Below are 17,075 nucleotides of genomic sequence, written 5' to 3' on the forward strand. Positions count from 1 at the left end.
TATTTATTGTTAAGGTATTCACTGTATCTGACTTACTTAATATACCTAGGGTTGCATCAGGTTTTTCCCTTGGTGTGTCTCACATCATTTCCATTTATATTGGGTACCAATCATATGTTGTCTGGGATTAAGGTAACAACTTTCTTCCCAGTGTAATTGGACTATTTGAGGCAATGTTCACTGGTATATTATTTGGAGCACTTACCTTATAATGACCTAGGAAATGTGATTGGGAGGCTTTTAGTAGCTAACCGTACCCATGCCCCCTGCCCCTTATTTTGGGTGTAAAGTTTGTATTTTTTGTGGTTTTAAACGTTTTTAAATAATGTGTTGTGTGGTTAATTGACATTAATAACATTTTGTGACTTTACATGTTGATCCCTGCTGATATGCATGTTTTTTTTTGCTCTCCTTTTTGTACTGTTTGTAATTTGGCCCGATGCGGGTTGAACACATGAATTATCATGTTTGATGGTGCCCCAGTTTTTTTCCACTACACACATTCTATTAAAAAAATATATTAATGATAGTGTTCCAGTTCATGAACCATCAGGGACCCCTCAATGATGTCCAAGGCAGATGCAGAAGGTTTGACGAGCTTTTTCCCTAAATCTGCACATATACTGACCGCCCTGTGTAAGGAGTGAATAAATCCACAGTGATGACTAGTGAGAAATACAAAACTTTTATTTGTCACAAACCGCTATATACATTAGTAGACGTATAGAAAATCATTGTTCCGTGTCAGCAAGCGTAGGAAACCTGTAAACGTGTGATAACGGTGAAGAGCCCTTGTAATAGGCAGCTTTTCTTTACATGCTACCGACAAGATATTACTGGTGATGAGCGAGCGTACTCGGATAAGGTGTTATCTGAGCATTATCGGGTGCTGAGTGTCTTCAGCGCGCTCGAGTAATATGTACGTGTCCCTGTAGCTGCCTGTCTCCCAGCTGACACATGTGGGGATGGCCTGTATGTTAGACAATTGTCACGTGTCACGTGTTGCAGCGGTCAAACAGCAGTGAGACATGCAGCCGCGGGGATGCGTACATATTACTCGTGCGCCAAAGTCACTCAGCACCTGAGCATACTCAGATAACACCTTATCCAAGCACGCTGGCTCATCACTAGACATAACCCTTTACATAGGAAGGTGGGATGGCAATCTGCTGCTGACAGACAGGCGCAGACTCATACATACTACCATCTGTCATATTTACAGCTCAGTTCTACAGTATTTAAAGGAGAACTCCACTAACAGAAAGGGACTGCAGCATTTCCTATAGAGACATCAGAATTTTTCTTGTGTCCACAGACTGAACATTCATCTAATATATCCTATCAGTGGGAACCACCATTGCCCTAACCTGATACAAGCTTGAGTTTAGGAACAGCACATTTAAGCCGTTCTACCTGAGTGACCCAGAGTGGTAGGAAAAAAAAAAGGTGGGGTGAGGGTTCCCCATCATCCTTCCTTCCTTTACCGCGTGCTTGGTACAATGAATATAACGTTTTGCTCATCTCTCATTGAATATATTAAAATAAATATTTAAATGAAACCTTGATATTCTCCTAAATCTCCATTTATGCAAATAATGTCTTTACAAAACAATGAAGAAATATATTCTGGTAGCAAAAAAGTGAATATGACCCGACTTCTCTGCAAGAGACTGAGGTCTATAGCCAGTGTGGTTATGTCCGGCAGGAGGTAACGCCATCAGCTCACGTAAGTGCAGGCTTGGTCCTCCACAACTCCTAGAAAGTTCTGCCAGATGAGGAGGTGCTACAGACCAATCTTCAGCTGCATGGATCGGCCCGACATGTCCTGCACATCAGTCAGTCACTTACTCTGGCTGAGGAACATCTTGGTAAAGTGATCCAGCTCATTTTCAAGGTGTACGGCTTTGTTCCTATGAAGATAACAACCTCATTAATCAAGAGAGACATTCTATCCTTGCAGGACAGACACAGGTACATCGCCCATTGTCACATATGTAAAGCATCATTATGGGAATGGGACAGGGTATGAATATTTTATTCTATGTCCCCTGATAATGGGAGAAGATCTGTGCAGTGAATTATAGGTCTGACATTGATGCTCTGCTGTGCAGCAGCTAATCCAGATGGGATTAATAAGGTTGTCCAGGACTTATACTGGTTGTCCAGGGCTCCAAAATTCCACTCAAACTTTTCTATAAAGGGACATGGCATCTACAGGTCCTTCTCAAAAAATTAGCATATAGTGTTAAATTTCATTATTTACCATAATGTAATGATTACAATTAAACTTTCATATATTATAGATTCATTATCCACCAACTGAAATTTGTCAGGTCTTTTATTGTTTTAATACTGATGATTTTGGCATACAACTCCTGATAACCCAAAAAACCTGTCTCAATAAATTAGCATATCAAGAAAAGGTTCTCTAAACGACCTATTACCCTAATCTTCTGAATCAACTAATTAACTCTAAACACATGCAAAAGATACCTGAGGCTTTTATAAACTCCCTGCCTGGTTCATTACTCAAAACCCCCATCATGGGTAAGACTAGCGACCTGACAGATGTCAAGAAGGCCATCATTGACACCCTCAAGCAAGAGGGTAAGGGTACCGTCACACTATACGATTTACCTACGATCACGACCAGCGATATGACCTGGCCGTGATCGTAGGTAAATCGTAGTGTGGTCGCTGGGGAGCTGTCACACAGACAGCTCTCCAGCGACCAACGATGCCGAGGTCCCTGGGTAACCAGGGTAAACATCGGGTAACTAAGTGCAGGACCGCGCTTAGTTACCCGATGTTTACCCTGGTTACAAGCGTTAAACTAAAAAAAAACAAACAGCACATACTTACATTCTGGTGTCTGTCAGGTCCCTTGCAGTCTGCTTCCCGCACTCAGTGATTGCCGGCCGTAAAGTGAAAGTGAAAGCACAGCCGCTGTGCTCTGCTTTCACTTTACGGCCGGCAGTCACAGTGCGGGAAGCAGAGAGGGCAAGGGACCTGACGGACACCAGAATGTAAGTATGTGCTGTTTGTTTTTTTTTTAGTTTAACGCTTGTAACCAGGGTAAACATCGGGTAACTAAGCGCGGTCCTGCGCTTAGTTACCCGATGTTTACCCTGGTTACAAGCGAACGCATCGCTGGATCGCATCGCTAGATCGGTGTCACACACACCGATCTAGCGATGACAGCGGGAGATCCAGCGATGAAAGAAAGTTCCATACGATCTGCTATGACGTACGATTCTCAGCAGGATCCCTGATCGCTGCTGCGTGTCAGACACAGCGATATCGTAACGATATCGCTGGAACGTCACGAATCGTACCGTCGTAGCGATCGAAATGTTATAGTGTGACGGTACCCTAAGACCCAGAAAGAAATTTCTCAACAAATAGGCTGTTCCAAGAGTGCTGTATCAAGGCACCTCAATGGTAAGTCTGTTGGAAGGAAACAATGTGGCAGAAAACGCTGTACAACGAGAAGAGGAGACCGGACCCTGAGGAAGATTGTGGAGAAGGACCGATTCCAGACCTTGGGGAACCTGAGGAAGCAGTGGACTGAGTCTGGTGTGGAAACATCCAGAGCCACCGTGCACAGGCGTGTGCAGGAAATGGGCTACAGGTGCCGCATTCCCCAGGTAAAGCCACTTTTGAACCATAAACAGCGGCAGAGGCGCCTGACCTGGGCTACAGAGAAGCAGCACTGGACTGTTGCTAAGTGGTCCCAAGTACTTTTTTCTGATGAAAGCAAATTTTGCATGTCATTCGGAAATCAAGGTGCCAGAGTCTGGAGGAAGACTGGGGAGAAGGAAATGCCAAAATGCCTGAAGTCCAGTGTCAAGTACCCACAGTCAGTGATGGTGTGGGGTGCCATGTCAGCTGCTGGTGTTGGTCCACTGTGTTTCATCAAGGGCAGGGTCAATGCAGCTAGCTATCAGGAGATTTTGGAGCACTTCATGCTTCCATCGGCTGAAATGCTTTATGGAGAGGAAGATTTCATTTTTCAGCACGACCTGGCACCTGCTCACAGTGCCAAAACCACTGGTAAATGGTTTACTGACCATGGTATTACTGTGCTCAATTGGCCTGCCAACTCTCCTGACCTGAACCCCATAGAGAATCTGTGGGATATTGTGAAGAGAAAGTTGAGAGATGCAAGACCCAACACTCTGGATGAGCTTAAGGCCGCTATTGAAGCATCCTGGGCCTCCATAACATCTCAGCAGTGTCACAGGCTGATTGCCTCCATGCCACGCCGCATTGAAGCAGTCATTTCTGCCAAAGGATTCCCGACCAAGTATTGAGTGCATAACTGAACATTATTATTTGTTGGTTTTTTTGTTTGTTATTAAAAAACACTTTTATTTGATTGGATGGGTGAAATATGCTAATTTATTGAGACAGGTTTTTTGGGTTATCAGGAGTTGTATGCCAAAATCATCAGTATTAAAACAATAAAAGACCTGACAAATTTCAGTTGGTGGATAATGAATCTATAATATATGAAAGTTTAATTGTAATCATTACATTATGGTAAATAATGAAATTTAACACTATATGCTAATTTTTTGAGAAGGACCTGTATATATATATATATATAAAAAAAAAAATCAAACGTTTAGATTGGTGTACACCATTGCGCCCTCCAGTTTACACATCGAGTGCTTCTTCCAGGATCTTCATAGCGCTCGTGTGCCCAGGACTAGCGCTGTATGAGCTGGATCCGTATTCCTGCGCTCTGCACACCGTGAGGGACCGGCCGCGCTCTGAACCCTTGCTCCTGATCGCTTTAGCGGAGTGGGTGGTTACTACAACCAGGAGCTAGGAATCCAAGCGTGCCCGCACTCACACTGTGCACACATCGGTGGGCTCCTTCAGAAACACAGACTGACCTCAGGCAGGGATGGTCCAGGCAAGGAAGCCCTGTCAGATCAGCGAAAGCCCTCAATGTGCAAGTTGGAGGGCGTAACAGAGCACTTTGGACGGAATCGCGTTCATTTACATGTGACAAAAATGGATTCCTCTGCTACTAAAGGTACTGTCACACTAGACGATATCGCTAGCGATCCGTGACGTTGCAGCGTCCTCGCTAGCGATATCGTCCAGTGTGACAGGCAGCAGCGATCAGGCCCCTGCTGGGAGATCGCTGGTCGGGGAAGAAAGTCCAGAACTTTATTTCGTCGCTGGACTCCCCGTAGACATCGCTGAATCGGCGTGTGTGACACCGATTCAGCGATGTCTTTGCTGGTAACCAGGGTAAACATCGGGTAACTAAGCGCAGGGCCGCGCTTAGTAACCCGATGTTTACCCTGGTTACCATCCTAAAAGTAAAAAAACAAACACTACATACTTACCTACCGCTCTCTGTCCTCCAGCGCTGTGCTCTGCACTCCTCCTGCTCTGGCTGTGAGCGTCGGTCAGCCGGAAAGCAGAGCGGTGACGTCACCGCTCTGCTTTCTGGCTGCCCGGCGCTCACAGCCAGACCAGAGAAGCAGAGCGCCGAGGACAGACAGCGGAAGGTAAGTATGTAGCGTTTGTTTTTTTACTTTTTAGGATGGTAACCAGGGTAAACATCGGGTTACTAAGCGCGGCCCTGCGCTTAGTTACCCGATGTTTACCCTGGTTACCGGGGACCTCGGGATCGTTGGTCGCTGGAGAGCTGTCTGTGTGACAGCTCTCCAGCGACCAAACAGCGACGCTGCAGCGATCCGGATCGTTGTCGGTATCGCTGCAGCGTCGCTATGTGTGACGGTACCTTTAGATGTATCTCACGGGTGCAAGTTTTATAAGGACCAAGTCCCCTATAGTATTGCTTCAGCAGTTTAATTTGCATTTTAATGGTGACTGACTCCCTTTAACAATGGGGGATAGTGCATGGAAGATAAAGTACGGGCCATACTCTGCTTATATCCCACCACAGCTGATTGTTGGGGGGCGCCAGGTGTCGGACCCTCAGCTATCTCATACTCAGGACAGATTATCATCACTGTTCTCCAGCCCCTTTGGGCGAATTGATTTTCATAGCACATCATAAAGTTTAGCGCTTGGCTTCAGTTCGAGAAGGGCTGGGTCACTAATGGAGAAAGCAATACCTGAGGACCTTGGCTTGGCTGTGAACTAGCTCGAGCTGTTGTATTTCCTCAGACTGCTTGTTGATCGATTCCAGTAGATCCCTTTGGGTCACATCCACTTGCTGACAGAGTCTGGTAAAGATGTTATCAAGCTCCCTAGGAAAGATCAATTCCAACACGTGAGAACATGCTGTCTACGGTAACCCAACAGTGGCAGATCAGAGGTTCAGGAGGCCGCTCTCGGGACCCATCGCACAGAGAAGCCCTCGTAGTACAGGCACCTGCCCCACTGCACTCACTTCTGCACTTGGTGGCTGCAGTTTGCACTGGTGATGCTGACGATCAGCTGCAGCTTCTGGGCAGCATAGTTCACAAACTGCTGTTTGAAAGCCCGTTCCTTCGCCCTTGTGGTCCACGTCAGCCGCTCGTACAAGTACAAGCTTCCATATGCTAGAACTGAGCAGGCGATCAGCTTCCAGCCCACCGCTCTCCAGACCTGCAGAGGACACATTACACGCATGTACCACCTTCGGCTGGAAGGGTTAATCATTAACCGTGTGTGGGTGGGACACTGCACTGAAGAAATCAACATCTTTGGCTCCCATTATAAAGTTCATGCCGAAAAAGATAAAAGTTTAAAGAAAGTCAATGTTTTCGTTTCTGAAACTATTCTTCATGGATTATTGCAAGTCAGATGTAAATCTATGCATGTGTAATGTGGAATTTTGTTACATAAAACAGGTGACTGCACTGAGTAACAACTAAGGAACGAGGGACAACGGGATGAAATTCCTTCCAAACCTCTGTAGTCTAAATGGACTTATCCTGTAATGACGTGATAACCGCTGCAGCCAATCACAGACCCCAGCAGTTTTGTGCTCTATGTGCAGGATTATATCCGGTTGACATAGACTACTATCATCACCAGAGTATTTATCAAAGATAATGGAGAACCCCTTTTAATACTAAACTGTCCTGTGACTTGTGCCTTTAATGTGTCACTTACCACCCCTCCAACGATCAGGACCCCCATAGATCCCCGTGATGTCACCGATGCCAATCCAGACATCACGGAAACCATTAGCTCATCTTGTGATAAAGCATCGGACGTGTTGGCAGGGTTGCATGATGTGGTGGGGGTGGTTACGGGTCGAGGTATCTGAAATTAAAAAATGAATTAAGTACAAAGAAGGATTTCCTACTCAAAAATGTATGAGGACAGCCAAAACTGGACATACCTGAAAAACTGGTTCTGCGAGTCCTAGCAACATACGAGCATTTTTAGCTCCTAAATAACGATTAACAAGTGACGTCCAACCAAGAGAAAAGCGAAACGCGATGTCTTCCTGGAAATCACAGCACAACTTCTCACAGTTTAAGTTATAGCTGAGATCGAACTTCTTGCACGGCAAGCACGAGCTATATTCACTTTGGACAGCAGATGGCAGCAGAGGTTTTAAGTTTTCTGTATTAAAACAGTGAAAGCTATTGAATGCAGCTAAAAAAGGCGCTGACAGACCAGACCCCGCAATGCCGGAGACCCCGCAACGCTAAAGACCTGGAACTAATACAGATTTGGTGATAGAAAAAAACTGCTGTGTAAACAACGGGTCATGTTCAGATCATGGCTTCCCTTTCGTCAGACGTTTTGTGGAGGTGCCGGGGTGCCGGTGTTATGACCCTCACTGATCTCTATATCAATCCTCCTGACAGACCATCACAAGGTAAACAATTTATACAAAGTGACAGACTTCAGGTCAGACCACCAGACTTTAGAAAATGGCGTACTGCTGTACAGACAGGTGACTGACAGCGGCAGGTTACCTATGATGTCCTCTTGGGCTTTATATATGGAGGAGTTGACGGCAGCAGAGCAGCGGTCTGCCAGCTTCCGGCCCATGCCTTTCTCGATGTGCGCATTCAGTTCCTAAAGATTCAAGAGCGGAATGAGAAATCGTAAAGGTCCAAGGTGGAAATCAATGTCACATCCTCACAATGAGCAGACATAAGAGGTCACTTTTCACCTCAGACAATCCTTCTGCACTATCTCCATGGACCTGTACTGTAAGATCATAGGGAGCCATATCTCCTGCCTGGGAAGTCTCAGCAGAATGTGCATGGCGGCCTGGGCTCTCCCTACAGACCGGGGGACGGCATCCACACAATGACAATTTCAGCTGAACAACCATAGAAGGCTTTCGGTCCACTTTGGCAGACCCCCATGCTGAATCAGGGTCTGTGATCAGATGGTAAACTCCATGAAACGGCACTAAATATTTGTGCAACTTGCAGTTATGCTTGAAATCTATGCTAGCCCCTGGTTGGGGTCACATTTCTAACAAAATCACATGACAGTTGCAAGATGCATCAAATTCAGTAAGAGGCACAATAGGGGAAATCTGCCCCAGGTATTTGCTACCCCGAGAGCAGCAGGCAGAGACCCTGATTCCAGTGACTTATCACTTACGCCGGAGTGGTGTGTTGTCTTTTTGATAAAATCACTGCTTTCTCTAACAGCTCTCAGAATGCTGAGCTCTGTATACACCGGCCCACACCACTGATTGGCAGCGTTCTGTGTACACTGTGCATAGGCAGAAAGCATCCAATCAGTGGTTGGAGCACGGTTATACAGAGCTCATCAATATGGGGGACTACATGGAAGGAGGTTACTACAACACCTGGCAAAAATTATGGAATCACCAGCCTTGGAGGATGTTCATTCAGTTGTTTAATTTTGTAGAAAAAAAGCAGATCACAGACATGGCACAAAACTAAAGTCATTTCAAATGGCAACTGTCTGGCTTTAAGAAACACTGAAAGAAATCAAGAACAAAAAATATGGTAGTCAGTAATGGATACTTTTTTAACCAAGCATAGGGAAAAAATTATGGAATCACTCAATTCTGAGGAAAAAATTATGGAATCACCCTGTAAATTTTCATACCCCAAAATAACACCTGCATCAAATTCGATCTGCCCGTTAGTCTGCATTTAAAAAGGAGTGATCACACCTTGGAGAGCTGTTGCACCAAGTGGTCTGACATGAATCATGGCTCCAACACGAGAGATGTCAATTGAAACAAAGGAGAGGATTATCAAACTCTTAAAAGAGGGTAAATCATCACAAAATGTTACAAAAGATGTTGGTTGTTCACAGTCAGCTGTGTCTAAAATCTGGACCAAATACTGTACAAACAACATGAGAAGGATGTTAAAGGCAAACATACTGGTAGACCAAGGAAGACATCAAAGCGTCAAGACCAGAAACGTAAAGCAATATGTCTCCAAAACAGGAAACTACACAACAAATGAGAAATGAATGGGTAGAAACTGGAGGCAACGTCTGTGACCGAACTGTAAGAAACTGCCTAAAGATAATGGGATTTACATACAGAAAAGCTAAATGCAAGCCATCATTAACACCTAAACAGAAAAAAACAAGGTTACAATGGGCTATGGAAATGCCATCCTGGACTGTGGATGACTGGATGAAAGTCATTATCAGTGATGAATCGCGAATCTGCATTGGGCAAGGTGATGATGCTGGAACTTTTGTTTTGTGCCATTCCAATGAGATTTATAAATATGACTGCCTGAAGATAACATGCACATTTCCACAGTCATTGATGATATGGGGCTGCATGTCAGGTAAAGGCACTGGGGAGATGGCCGTTATTACATCTTCAATAAATGCACAAGTATTGTTGATATTTTGGACACTTTTCTTATCCCATCAATTGAAAGGATGTTTGGGGATGTTACTATATTAGGTTCTGTAGAAGGACGTAGATCTGGGGATTTATTATGATGGAATATAGGCTGAACTGGATGGACAAATGTCTTTTTTCGGCCTTACTAACTATGTTACTAAATCATTTTTCAAGATGACAATGCATCCTGCCATAGAGCAAAAATTGTGAAAACATTCCTTGAAAAAAAAAGACACATAAGGTCAATGTCGTGGCCTGCAAATAGTCCGGATCTCAATCCAATTGAAAATCTTTGGTGGAAGTTGAAGAAAATGGTCCATGACAAGGCTCCAACCTGCAAAGCTGATCTGGCAACGGCAATCAGAGAAAGTTGGAGCCAGATTGATGAAGAGTGCTGTTTGACACTCATTAAGTCCATGCCTCAGAGACTGCAAGCTGTTATAAAAGCCAGAGGTGGTGCAACAAAATACTAGTGATGTTTTGGAGTGGTTTTTGTTGTTTGTTTTTCATAATTTTTTTCCTCAGAATTGAGTGATTCCATAATTTTTACCCTATGCTTGGTTAAAAAAGTATCCATTACTGACTACCATATTTTTTGTTCTTGATTTCTTTTAGTGTTTCTTACAACCAGAAAGTTGCCATTTGAAATTACTTTAGCTTTGTGCAGTGTCTGTGATCTGCTTTTTTTCTACAAAATTAAACAACTGAATGAACATCCTCCAAGGCCGGTGATTCCATAATATTTGCCAGTGGTTGAAGTCCTCTATTGATAATCTCCCGGGAATATAGCAGCAATTTTATAAAATCTATAGCAAGCAGTCAATAATTGACACATCACTGAAATAAGGGTCTCTACATCAGGTTGCTGTCACATGGGGTGGCAAAAACCTGCTGACAGATTCTCTTTGATTTAGCACAACTTACTCCAACACTCCCTTCATTAAGACTGGCATACAAAAAAAAGGTGGCCTTGGTTCTATAATCCTGACATATACGTCCTAATAATGGCACTGTGTGGGCATCTGGGGGCCAACGTCACCCATAGGGATCCATTCCAGAACATGTAGTGTACAGGAGTGGTCTCTATAGGAAAGTGTGTATTGTATACCGGCTTGAAGATGGCGCCCCCCAGTCATAGAGAGACGTGTATATGCTGGGAGCTTTCCCACGGTATATACTGACGGTCTGCCTCAGACGCAATGTGCACAGCATACAGCACAGATCCATGTATGTGCGGGGATGGTCACTTACATTCTTATAATGCTTCAGAAACTGTGGTAATGGGTGGAAGTCTCCATCAAACTTGTCCACTAGAAGGGATAGGTGGCAAATCTCATCCATCATGGCTTCCGAAACCTGCCGGCATGAAATGAGGCATCAGGCATCCGATCCACAGCTGAGTTACACCAATTGTACACTGAGCGCCATTATAAGAGAAAACTGCTGGAACGGTGGGGTGGGGGGGGAGGGATGGGGGTAATTCAATGAGCTTGTCTATGTGTATGAAATGTATATCCATCTCACATCCATGAAAGGGCAGGGATCCATGGACTACTGGTGTTAGGGAGACATCGTTCTGTGTATTCCTCCTCCTTCAATGGACACATACATTTTTCCCAAACTACTATTCAGAAGTGCTCAGGTCCAACAAGAATGCACACAGAAAGGGGGACTGGCTCTACAGCAAGTCTGAGCCCACACACCGCTCTGGGCTTGTGGTCACGCTGGAGTAAAAGGTATCGGAGTGCTCAGTGGGGGGTCTCAGTACCACATTACGGCGCTCCCTCAGGGCACTGCGGTCAGGACTGCTATATGGTATTCTGAGTGATCGGTGTGGGGGTCTCAGTACCACATTACAGCGCTCCCTCAGGACACTGCAGTCAGGACTGCTATATGGTATTCTGAGTGGTCGGTGTGGGGGTCTCAGTACCACATTACAGCGCTCCCCTCAGGACACTGCGGTCAGGACTGCTATATGGTATTCTGAGTGATCGGTGTGGGGGTCTCAGTACCACATTACGGAGCTCCCTCAGGACACTGCAGTCAGGACTGCTATATGGTATTCTGAGTGATCGGTGTGGGGGTCTCAGTACCACATTACGGCGCTCCCTCAGGGCACTGCGGTCAGGACTGCTATATGGTATTCTGAGTGATCGGTGTGGGGGTCTCAGTACCACATTACGGAGCTCCCTCAGGACACTGCGGTCAGGACTGCTATATGGTATTCTGAGTGGTCAGTGTGGGGGTCTCAGTACCACATTACGGAGCTCCCTCAGGACACTGCAGTCAGGACTGCTATATGGTATTCTGAGTGATCGGTGTGGGGGTCTCAGTACCACATTACGGCGCTCCCTCAGGACACTGATGTCAGGACTGCTATACGGTATTCTGAGTGATCGGTGTGGGGGTCTCAGTACCACTTTACTGCACTCCCTCAGGACACTGATGTCAGGACTGCTATACGGTATTCTGAGTGGTCGGTGTGGGGGTCTCAGTACCACATTACAGCGCTCCCTCAGGACACTGCAGTCAGGACTGCTATATGGTATTCTGAGTGATCGGTGTGGGGGTCTCAGTACCACATTACGGAGCTCCCTCAGGACTGCTATATAGCATTCTGAGTGATCGGTGTGGGGGTCTCCGTACCACATTACGGAGCTCCCTCAGGACACTGCGGTCAGGACTGCTATATGGTATTCTGAGTGATCGGTGTGGGGGTCTCAGTACCACATTACGGAGCTCCCTCAGGACACTGCGGTCAGGACTGCTATACGGTATTCTGAGTGGTCGGTGTGGGGGTCTCAGTACCACATTACGTCGCTCCCTCAGGACACTGCGGTCAGGACTGCTATATGGTATTCTGAGTGGTCGGTGTGGGGGTCTCGGTACCACATTACGGAGCTCCCTCAGGACACTGCGGTCAGGACTGCTATACGGTATTCTGAGTGATCGGTGTGGGGGTCTCAGTACCACATTACGGCGCTCCCTCAGGGCACTGCGGTCAGGACTGCTATATGGTATTCTGAGTGATCGGTGTGGGGGTCTCAGTACCACATTACGGAGCTCCCTCAGGACACTGCGGTCAGGACTGCTATATGGTATTCTGAGTGGTCGGTGTGGGGGTCTCAGTACCACATTACGGAGCTCCCTCAGGACACTGCAGTCAGGACTGCTATATGGTATTCTGAGTGGTCGGTGTGGGGGTCTCAGTACCACATTACAGCGCTCCCCTCAGGACACTGCGGTCAGGACTGCTATATGGTATTCTGAGTGATCGGTGTGGGGGTCTCAGTACCACATTACGGCGCTCCCTCAGGACACTGATGTCAGGACTGCTATACGGTATTCTGAGTGATCGGTGTGGGGGTCTCAGTACCACTTTACTGCACTCCCTCAGGACACTGATGTCAGGACTGCTATACGGTATTCTGAGTGGTCGGTGTGGGGGTCTCAGTACCACATTACAGCGCTCCCTCAGGACACTGCAGTCAGGACTGCTATATGGTATTCTGATTGATCGGTGTGGGGGTCTCAGTACCACATTACGGAGCTCCCTCAGGACTGCTATATAGCATTCTGAGTGATCGGTGTGGGGGTCTCCGTACCACATTACGGAGCTCCCTCAGGACACTGCGGTCAGGACTGCTATATGGTATTCTGAGTGATCGGTGTGGGGGTCTCAGTACCACATTACGGAGCTCCCTCAGGACACTGCGGTCAGGACTGCTATATGGTATTCTGAGTGGTCGGTGTGGGGGTTTCAGTACCACATTACGGAGCTCCCTCAGGACACTGCGGTCAGGACTGCTATATGGTATTCTGAGTGGTCGGTGTGGGGGTCTCAGTACCACATTACAGTGCTCCCTCAGGACACTGCGGTCAGGACTGCTATATGGTATTCTGAGTGGTCGGTGTGGGGGTCTCAGTACCACATTACGGCGCTCCCTCAGGACACTGATGTCAGGACTGCTATACGGTATTCTGAGTGGTCGGTGTGGGGGTCTCAGTACCACATTACGGAGCTCCCTCAGGACACTGATGTCAGGACTGCTATACGGTATTCTGAGTGATCGGTGTGGGGGTCTCAGTACCACATTACGGAGCTCCCTCAGGACTGCTATATGGTATTCTGAGTGGTCGGTGTGGGGGTTTCAGTACCACATTACGGAGCTCCCTCAGGACACTGCGGTCAGGACTGCTATACGGTATTCTGAGTGGTCGGTGTGGGGGTCTCAGTACCACATTACGGAGCTTCCTCAGGACACTGCGGTCAGGACTGCTATACGGTATTCTGAGTGGTCGGTGTGGGGGTCTCAGTACCACATTACGGAGCTCCCTCAGGACACTGCGGTCAGGACTGCTATACGGTATTCTGAGTGATCGGTGTGGGGGTCTCAGTACCACATTACGGAGCTCCCTCAGGACACTGCGGTCAGGACTGCTATATGGTATTCTGAGTGATCGGTGTGGGGGTCTCAGTACCACATTACGGCGCTCCCTCAGGACACTGCAGTCAGGACTGCTATATAGTATTCTGAGTGATCGGTGTGGGGGTCTCAGTACCACATTACGGCGATCCCTCAGGACACTGCAGTCAGGACTGCTATATGGTATTCTGAGTGATCGGTGTGGGGGTCTCAGTACCACATTACGGTGCTCCCTCAGGACACTGCAGTCAGGACTGCTATATGGTATTCTGAGTGATCGGTGTGGGGGTCTCAGTACCACATTACAGCGCTCCCTCAGGACACTGCGGTCAGGACTGCTATATGGTATTCTGAGTGGTCGGTGTGGGGGTCTCAGTACCACATTACGTCGCTCCCTCAGGACACTGCGGTCAGGACTGCTATATGGTATTCTGAGTGATCGGTGTGGGGGTCTCAGTACCACATTACTGCGCTCCCCTCAGGACACTGCGGTCAGGACTGCTATACGGTATTCTGAGTGGTCGGTGTGGGGGTCTCAGTACCACATTACGGAGCTCCCTCAGGACACTGCGGTCAGGACTGCTATATGGTATTCTGAGTGATCGGTGTGGGGGTCTCAGTACCACATTACGGCGCTCCCTCAGGACACTGATGTCAGGACTGCTATACGGTATTCTGAGTGGTCGGTGTGGGGGTCTCAGTACCACATTACGGAGCTCCCTCAGGACACTGCGGTCAGGACTGCTATATGGTATTCTGAGTGATCGGTGTGGGGGTCTCAGTACCACATTACGGCGCTCCCTCAGGACACTGATGTCAGGACTGCTATACGGTATTCTGAGTGGTCGGTGTGGGGGTCTCAGTACCACATTACGGTGCTCCCTCAGGACACTGCAGTCAGGACTGCTATATGGTATTCTGAGTGATCGGTGTGGGGGTCTCAGTACCACATTACAGCGCTCCCTCAGGACACTGCGGTCAGGACTGCTATATGGTATTCTGAGTGGTCGGTGTGGGGGTCTCAGTACCACATTACGTCGCTCCCTCAGGACACTGCGGTCAGGACTGCTATATGGTATTCTGAGTGATCGGTGTGGGGGTCTCAGTACCAAATTACTGCGCTCCCCTCAGGACACTGCGGTCAGGACTGCTATACGGTATTCTGAGTGGTCGGTGTGGGGGTCTCAGTACCACATTACGGAGCTCCCTCAGGACACTGCGGTCAGGACTGCTATATGGTATTCTGAGTGATCGGTGTGGGGGTCTCAGTACCACATTACGGCGCTCCCTCAGGACACTGATGTCAGGACTGCTATACGGTATTCTGAGTGGTCGGTGTGGGGGTCTCAGTACCACATTACGGAGCTCCCTCAGGACACTGCGGTCAGGACTGCTATATGGTATTCTGAGTGATCGGTGTGGGGGTCTCAGTACCACATTACGGCGCTCCCTCAGGACACTGATGTCAGGACTGCTATACGGTATTCTGAGTGGTCGGTGTGGGGGTCTCAGTACCACATTACAGCGCTCCCTCAGGACACTGATGTCAGGACTGCTATACGGTATTCTGAGTGGTCGGTGTGGGGGTCTCAGTACCACATTACAGCGCTCCCTCAGGACACTGCGGCCAGGACTGCTATATGGTATTCTGAGTGGTCGGTGTGGGGGTCTCAGTACCACATTACGGAGCTCCCTCAGGACACTGATGTCAGGACTGCTATACGGTATTCTGAGTGGTCGGTGTGGGGGTCTCAGTACCACATTACAGCGCTCCCTCAGGACACTGCGGTCAGGACTGCTATATGGTATTCTGAGTGGTCGGTGTGGGGGTCTCAGTACCACATTACGGAGCTCCCTCAGGACACTGATGTCAGGACTGCTATACGGTATTCTGAGTGGTCGGTGTGGGGGTCTCAGTACCACATTACAGCGCTCCCTCAGGACACTGCGGTCAGGACTGCTATATGGTATTCTGAGTGGTCGGTGTGGGGGTCTCAGTACCACATTACGGAGCTCCCTCAGGACACTGATGTCAGGACTGCTATACGGTATTCTGAGTGGTCGGTGTGGGGGTCTCAGTACCACATTACAGCGCTCCCTCAGGACACTGCGGTCAGGACTGCTATATGGTATTCTGAGTGGTCGGTGTGGGGGTCTCAGTACCACATTACGGAGCTCCCTCAGGACACTGCGGTCAGGACTGCTATATAGTATTCTGAGTGATCGGTGTGGGGGTCTCCGTACCACATTATGGCGCTCCCTCAGGACACTGCGGTCTGGACTGCTATATAGTATTCTGAGTGGTCGGTTGGGGTCTCCGGACAGAACATGTAAGAGAACTTTGAAAAGTGTATTCCATCTCAATGTGTGTATAAGGGGAAGGTGTAGGAGCACAGGCCAAGAAATGTGAGCGGTTTGCCCTTTCCTCTCAGACAAGGAATGTATAGAATGATCTGCCTCGTTCAGTGACTAGTGGGAGTAGGAGCATCTGGACCTGCAGTTTGGATCTTTTATGGGTGACACCAGCTTTTTTTCATTTTACACAATTCTAAATGTGCGTTTTTGGCTGCACTATATTTGAAGAGTGGGGCACCTAGCGGCCGGCCACCACTGTACTAGGGTAGACAGGTGCAGGACAGCTGCTCGTACATGGAAGCCAGGCAAGCCTCACCTGCTTGTTCACTACGTCAGTGATATAGATGATTCTTTTCTGGACATCTTCAGAAAGGATCTGCATCTGACTTTGTATAAACTCCAGCCTGTCCACCTGGTATTCTCGGTTCTCTATTGCATTCACCCTGGAAATGGGAATATCCACTTTTACCAATAAAGCCTACATAAAATTGCATTGTATATGG

General features: G+C 47.6%; 1 protein-coding gene across 2 annotated transcripts in view; it reads right to left on the reverse strand.

Annotated features, from left to right (window-relative positions):
- Positions 1-669: 669 nt before the first annotated feature.
- Positions 670-17,075, reverse strand: part of MFN1 (mitofusin 1) — a 44,935-nt gene continuing 28,529 nt past the window's right edge. For both annotated transcript variants that reach the window (XM_069727271.1, XM_069727273.1), the window contains exons 11-18: positions 16,889-17,015; positions 11,042-11,146; positions 7,905-8,007; positions 7,319-7,545; positions 7,087-7,239; positions 6,380-6,576; positions 6,102-6,236; positions 670-1,910 (exon numbers count right to left, since the gene is read on the reverse strand). In XM_069727271.1, the coding sequence (XP_069583372.1) occupies positions 1,841-1,910; positions 6,102-6,236; positions 6,380-6,576; positions 7,087-7,239; positions 7,319-7,545; positions 7,905-8,007; positions 11,042-11,146; positions 16,889-17,015 (1,117 nt within the window). In that variant the 3' untranslated portion in view covers positions 670-1,840. The remainder of the gene's footprint in view (positions 1,911-6,101; positions 6,237-6,379; positions 6,577-7,086; positions 7,240-7,318; positions 7,546-7,904; positions 8,008-11,041; positions 11,147-16,888; positions 17,016-17,075) is intronic.

This window comes from Ranitomeya imitator, chromosome 5 (genome assembly GCF_032444005.1).
Source record: "Ranitomeya imitator isolate aRanImi1 chromosome 5, aRanImi1.pri, whole genome shotgun sequence".
Taxonomy (NCBI): domain Eukaryota; kingdom Metazoa; phylum Chordata; class Amphibia; order Anura; family Dendrobatidae; genus Ranitomeya; species Ranitomeya imitator.